General features: G+C 38.5%; 2 protein-coding genes across 2 annotated transcripts; one reads left to right on the top strand and one right to left on the bottom strand.

Annotated features, from left to right (window-relative positions):
* The first annotated feature begins 338 nt into the window (after positions 1 to 338).
* Positions 339 to 3,462, top strand: LOC139464079 (uncharacterized). Its single transcript, XM_071245633.1, has 2 exons — positions 339 to 487; positions 800 to 3,462. The coding sequence occupies exons 1-2, from the start codon at positions 339 to 341 to the stop codon at positions 3,378 to 3,380; spliced, it is 2,730 nt and encodes a 909-aa protein (XP_071101734.1). The 3' UTR covers positions 3,381 to 3,462.
* Positions 3,463 to 3,882: 420 nt separating this feature from the next.
* LOC139464080 (uncharacterized) lies at positions 3,883 to 6,529 on the bottom strand. Its single transcript, XM_071245634.1, has 2 exons — positions 5,942 to 6,529; positions 3,883 to 5,128 (listed from the first exon to the last, which is right to left on the bottom strand). The coding sequence occupies exons 1-2, from the start codon at positions 6,312 to 6,314 to the stop codon at positions 4,059 to 4,061; spliced, it is 1,443 nt and encodes a 480-aa protein (XP_071101735.1). The 5' UTR covers positions 6,315 to 6,529; the 3' UTR covers positions 3,883 to 4,058.
* Positions 6,530 to 6,765: the final 236 nt, after the last annotated feature.

The raw sequence follows: 6,765 nt of genomic DNA, 5'->3' as shown, positions 1-6,765 counted from the left end.
AGCTTAAAATATAAGGAAATCTACTATAAATTCCCACTTGAAACATACATTTCATGTCAAATAATGTTTCACATGGGTAGGTGTTGGAGAAAAATAATGATTCATAGCATATTCTATTTTCAGCCCATATTTCATGTTCCTAATTTCTGAAGTGTAATTCACTAACTGGTAAAATAATTATATCCAAGACTTTTTCTGCAATAATATGATCTGTATGTTTTTATATTATAATTATAGGTTTCAACTGTCAATAAATATTGCTACATGTCCACATGAGTACATTCTTGTTGATTTAACATGAAGAATGATAAAACAGGTGCATTATATTCCATTTACAGATGCCACGACGAAAGAAAATGCCAGGTATTGGCCAGAAAAAGAAGCACTATAAAAGAAAATCTTCAAAGGTGACAACTTCATTGGACAGAGACCACAGCCATGCTCAAGTGAACCATCATAGAACAGATGATCAAGTAATTGTGGAAAGGTTTGTTATTTTCTAGGTATATTACATGCCTTTTGCAAAGTATAGAAAATATATCAAGTTGATTTAAGGACATTTTATTGATTGTTGTTAAATTTAATCATTTACATTAGTTGTAAAGTATGTGAGGTGAAATGGGGTTTCATGCCACATTCCAAGGTATTGCACTTGTATGGCAATGTTTTTATGTGGCTGCTTGTAATAGCCTAGAGTAAAGCCAATTGATATAATTTTTTGTCACATTTAAATAATTTTTATTAATTTTATGTGCCAGTCCAATTGAGATGATATATTATTCTAAATATCTTGTTCCAGTTCACAAGATGAGTTTGGTGCTAAATGGAGTGAAGCCTGGGATGCCTTCTACCTTGGACATGGATCAGGCACTTGCAACAACACTTCCACTGAAGAACCAGAAGAAGTTGATTCAGACTGCAGTTCTGCTAATAGGTTCTATGTCATTTTACATAAAGTTTTCTGCTATAAATCACATGTGGACTTAGACAAGTTTGTCGAGAAACTATGGAGGGATAGAAGGTTTGAGTTATTTCAATTTTTGAAGAATGACATCAAGAGCCATACTGATGCATTGTCCGACTTCACAATTTCAAGGATAACTGATGATAACATCCAGCTTGTCCAACATTATCATGGAGAGTCTCCAACAGTCAAATTGTGTATGAACATAAGATCATCATTAGTTCCCTCTCTGCTTGTACACAAGATTGTGATTGACAGAGAACATGATATATGGACGGGTCTTCCCAAAATTGTGATGTCATTTGGAGACCTTCAGAAGTTCTTTGATAGACTCAAACTTTGGGATGTTTGTGTTGGAAATCATGAGGAAGAGTTCACCAGTACAATGCCAAAATGGAGTACTTCCTACACAAAGACGAACCAAGTTCTTGCATACCATGAAGCCGATTTCTGTGCGAAGCGAGATGATATTGAGTACCACTCTACCATTCGATCAACCAAGTGTACCATGTTGACTGTTAGAAAAAGGTGTAGCCATTGCAGTTTGTATAGAAACACACTTCGAAAGAAAATTTCACGTTCAAAACAGCAAGAATCATCATTTTCTGAGAAGAAAACCACACCCCATAAACACATGTCCAAGGACATGATGATATCTAAGATTAAGGTGATGAAAGATAAAACACAGCACCTGCAAACTGAACTTGACAAGATTCGACGCAGCATATGGAAGAGCATATCTGTGAAAGGACAGAAACTTAATGAAACTGACAATGTTGAACTTTTGGGATTGCTGAAGAAACATACAGTTGATGTTGAAAAGGCCTTCCCCGATGAGAACTCGCTACAGAGGCTTTTCTGGGATCAGCAGTTGAAATGTGTAAGTTTGACAGACAGAAGGCAAATGAAATGGCACCCAATGATCATTAAGTGGTGCCTTTATATTCGAAGCAAAAGCCAAAAAGCATACGATGCCACCAGGGATGCTGGATTTATCTCCCTACCAAGCAGTCGAACACTGTTTGACTATTCACACTGGTTACCTGCTGAATGTGGCTTTAACTATGCCTCTGTGTCACATCTCAGGAATGAAGCAGCCCAGCTGGGAATGTTTCAGGAAGAATGGATGAGTTATGTTGGAATTCTTCAAGATGAGGTGAAAGTGTCTGAGGGGTTAGTTTACGACAGAGTAACTGGTGAGCTTGTTGGGTATGTTGAACTTGAGAAAACTGGCAATGACTTGTTGCATATGGAGAATTTAATTGCGAACACTAAGAAGAAACTAGCATCTTCCATTCTTGTCATAATGGTTAGAGGGATTACTTCTTCCCTGAAGTACCCAGTTGCCTGTTTTGCCACAAGTGGGATAACTGCTGATCTTTTGTATCCTGCTATATGGAAGGCTGTCCGATTTTTGGAAATTGAATGTAGATTAAAAATTCTGTTTGTAACATGTGACGGTGCATCTCCTAATAGAAAATTCTTCAATCTGCATCACTGTGAGGAACTTCAAAACACATACTGGACCTGGAACCCCTACTCATATCCTAGACGGAAGCTTTACTTCATTTCAGATGTCCCTCACCTCCTCAAAACCACCCGAAATTGTTTTGCCAATTCTGGAAGCCACAGCAAGTCACGTGACATGTGGAAAGATGGACAGGACATCAGGTGGTCACACATTGTTAGGTTGTATGAAGAATATGTGGAACCAACAATTTATGCTCATGCTCACAAATTAACGCGTGAGCATATTGATCTCACGCCTTTTGCTAAAATGAAGGTGAATCTGGCAGCTCAGGTATTGAGCAAAACTGTTGCGGATGCACTTGAACATTTGTATGATGATTCTGTGAGTGAGACTGTGAATTTTATCAGACAGATGAACAAATTTTTTGATTGTTTAAATACAAGGAACTTGAATGAGGCAGACAGGAAAAGAAATACTAATTTACGAGAATATGTCGATCGAAATGATGAGAGACTGACATATCTGACAACTGAATTTCTTGGTTATTTCGATGCATGGGAAAGAGCTGTTTTGAACAGACAAGGGCCTCTCACGAAGAGTCAGAGATCTAGAATGATGTTGAGCAAGCAGACACTACATGGATTACGCATCACGGTTCAATCTATTGTGGAATGTGTTAGGTTCCTACTAGATGAGGGTGCAAACTTTGTACTAACTCACAGATTCAACCAGGATCCACTTGAAGAACATTTCTCTCATTATAGACAAAAGGGAGGGGCCAACAGCAATCCTACTGTGTATGATGTGAAACATACCATGTCACAACTTCGTGTCATTGGTTCAACTGCCTTAGCACCAATTACAGGCAACATTACAAACAAGAGAGGACATAATGACATTCGAGTGGTTCACACCCCACTAACTAAGAGACAGAGGAGAAACTGAACATTGACATTTGTGGTGTTTATTTAGTGATGAGGGGCGGTCGGGTAGCCTTGTGGTTCAAGCGTTCGCTCGTCACACCAAAGACTGGGTTTGATTCCCGACATAGGTACATTGTGTGTAGCCCATTTCTGGTGTCCCCCGCTGTGATATTGCTGGATTATTGCTAAAAGCGGCGAAAAACCATAGTCACTCACTCACTCACTATTTAGTGAAGCCTGTGAAGATCCAGGCTAGAAACTAGAGTTGATCTTAAGCAAACCATACTTCTTCTTAGTGGCGACTGCAGACCAGCTGTTCAGACTTGGGAACTTTATTAATGCATGTCATAAAATTTATGCTCATGATGTCTATCACTGGATTGTCTAATGCTGACTTGATTGTTTTTTTACTACCGTCATTTAGCCAAAATATTGCTGAGCACGGCTTTAAACAACAAACGAACAAATCTTGTGTTTTGAGACTAACAAAATAAAAAGTCAAAATAAGATCATTTGTATGTATTTTCTTCAAGATTATTTCTTGCAGTTTGAAAAAAGCACCCACAAAATAATGAGATAAAATGTACAGCTAATTAAGCACTGAAATATGTACAGTTATGTTATTCACTGATATTAGAACAATTTTTATATTACATGTACGAACAAATCAACTGGCACAAAATCCAAACATATTAAGCAGTTAATGTTCCCTCAGGCGTTTTCTAAGGGAATTTGACTTTTTCCCTTTTTTTGCACGTTTGGGTGTGCTGGCATTTCTTTTTTGTGTTTGCCTGCGAATGTGCTGGACAACAGCTCTTCCTCGCAGTTTCAGGAACAAGTCCGCAATACTTTCCAAAATGGAGAGCTTTTCTTCTTCACTACTTGTGACGAGGTTGTCCCAGTAAAACAGGACTGTTGTGTCTTTAAGAATGCTGTCCTTAAGGCGGTCAACACACAGGGAATTTGCATTTAAGTTTGATGTGTCGACTTGCTGCCGACAAATCATCTCCATTTTTCTCACAAGAAAGAAAAAATTGTCCCCACTAACTTTAAGTCCTCCTCTGTTGACAGTCTCAGTCCAAACGCGAAATTTTGTCATAAATGCAGATGAAGTATCCTGTGATGTTATGCATAAATGCCTCAGGGTTTTGGCTACTTTTGACTCTATTCCTGAGTGCTTTGTAATGGCCCTAATTAAAAATCCACAGATATAAAATAGAGTCTCATTTTCCGCCGAGGTCAGATCTTTAGCTTCGCGTTCTGCATCACTCTGTATACTTGATATAAACTTCGTACACACAGCATCAACCAGTTCATCCAACAAGCACTGACTTAGCATGTGTACATTCCAGTCACTCTCTTGTGTATGTAATTTTATTACATCATGCAATTGATCACAGAACTTGGTGTCAGTTCTTACTCTGTGGAACTGTGCCCACATCTGCTCTCTGCTCGCCACAAAGGAGCTGCTTTTTCCCAATCCAGAAAACAATGTTACAAATGTAGGTGTCAGGTGGTCAGTTATTTGAGCTAGGCATGACTCTGAACCAGAAAGTAAACTAGCAATGTCACACATTTTCCCCTCACATGCCAGATCCGACTTGTGAATTTCATTATGAGCTATCGCGTTTAAAGAATTGCGGACAGACTCCAGCATACATCCTTGCAATTGCTCAGTGCTGAAGAAAACTTGATTTGAAGAACTTGTCAGCGTAGGAGATGTGGTGGGTATGGTCTGCTGTGTCTCACTGGTAAGCTTGTAGTCAGGAGCTGGAATTAGTAATAATATCCCTTATGATATGCAATCAAAAGAACCTTTCACCAAGTATATTAGTTTAAGGTTGAATGTATGGTGTTAACATGTAAATGTAAACATGTATCAAGGCATTTATCCAGTATGTTTACGAAGTGCCTGTGGCAGTCAAATTGTGGAAGATAACCGTTATTCTGTTCAAAATAAGGATTTCCATATTTTTTTAATTCATAGTTATTTTACAATTGTATTTTGTGATTGAATTGAATCCAATGATATAAAACTAAGCCTTAACACATCACGATGAATAAATAAAAAGTAATTGAAAAAGCATACTAACTCAGGCTTCTTAAATGATTAGATTTTTATCTGATACAAGTATTCTGTTCATATGTAATGATTGCAACATTGAAAGTGTATACACATGATACAAGAGTCCCAAAATGTTATTTCAATTATTATTCTACGGCAGTCAAATTAATGTATCCATGGTCAATGTGTTAAGATTAGATTAAATGTATACAAATTAAGATAGATACACACATGATACAATACAAATAGGGTTACTTATTTCTGAAATTATATTAGTCTGGAGGACAAAATTGCAATATGTAAATTGAAGAATCTATTTATTCCACACATTATAACATCTTGGAGTATCTGCTTTCCTCTTATAATTATATGCCTATATTTTACCATTATTCATATATATACCCATGGTGGTAATTAGCCAAATTGTGCCCTGGGGCTTTTATGTAAGAATATATATGTAAATAAAATATGAATATATGTTTGAACAGAAAACTTTACTGTTTTGTGATTTTCATTACCTCGTAAATCGGATCTTCCGTGTGCTTTGATCACATGGCCACGGAATCCAGAAATTGAACCGTAGTCTTTGCTGCACAAAGGACATCTGTACAAAGCTGCAAAAGTCTTGCCACGTCTCTGGTTTTCGCCAGTCTTTTGCACCTTTGAATGGCAGTCATCGGACGTTGAATCCGAGTTTCCATCCACTTCATACTCTGTGTACTCGCCTAGAAGTACGGACAAATCCATATCGGAGTCATCCCAGTTGACGAAATCGGACATGTTGTAGTTGTTACGAGAGAATCTGAACGCTTGAATATGTATCCGTATTAGGTTAGGAATGACGATAATGTTGCAAGGCATTGTATATATATGGTCTGATATCTCGATCATCTTAATTACCGTTTCCGTGTTTAATTGATAAAAATCTGATGCACATGGGACATATGTGTTTTGACAGCTATCGATCGCCACACATGCTTGTAAGCCGGATGTTTTGGTAACCAGGGGAAGTCAAGTTAAGCCCTACTACGCATGCGCCATAAGCTGTCCACATGTGGTTGGCATCGCGTCTGCGGGATACCGATAACATGGGGCTCGGATTTCAATTCGCGGATGCGCGGCAGAGATAGTTTCAGGAATTCTGTATCGTTTCCTATCCAGGTTATATAGGTCCGTGGTATAGCAGCATGGAGTACCTACCTCCACATCCCGTCGTGAGGAGCCTCTGGTCAGCCCCGTGTGAGCCTCGACCTCCCCCAGCCCACACACCAGTGTGATGTAACACAACTAGCAGTGTTGTCATTACCTGTCAACGTCGGACAACAGGGGCTGTCACCACCAG

This window comes from Haliotis cracherodii, unplaced genomic scaffold (genome assembly GCF_022045235.1).
Source record: "Haliotis cracherodii isolate W230 unplaced genomic scaffold, xgHalCrac1.p SCAF_16, whole genome shotgun sequence".
Taxonomy (NCBI): Eukaryota; Metazoa; Mollusca; class Gastropoda; order Lepetellida; family Haliotidae; genus Haliotis; species Haliotis cracherodii.
This window is presented reverse-complemented; position numbering and strand designations above follow the sequence as displayed.

Excerpts from the sequence above, each read along its gene's own strand:
- LOC139464079 (XM_071245633.1), top strand. The coding sequence starts at position 339 with ATGCCACGACGAAAGAAAATGCCAGGTATTGGCCAGAAAAAGAAGCAC. Across the intron at positions 488-799 it reads GATCAAGTAATTGTGGAAAG|TTCACAAGATGAGTTTGGTG; the intron begins GTTTGTTATTTT and ends ATCTTGTTCCAG.
- LOC139464080 (XM_071245634.1), bottom strand. The coding sequence starts at position 6,314 with ATGATCGAGATATCAGACCATATATATACAATGCCTTGCAACATTATC. Across the intron at positions 5,129-5,941 it reads CGGAAGATCCGATTTACGAG|CTCCTGACTACAAGCTTACC; the intron begins GTAATGAAAATC and ends TACTAATTCCAG.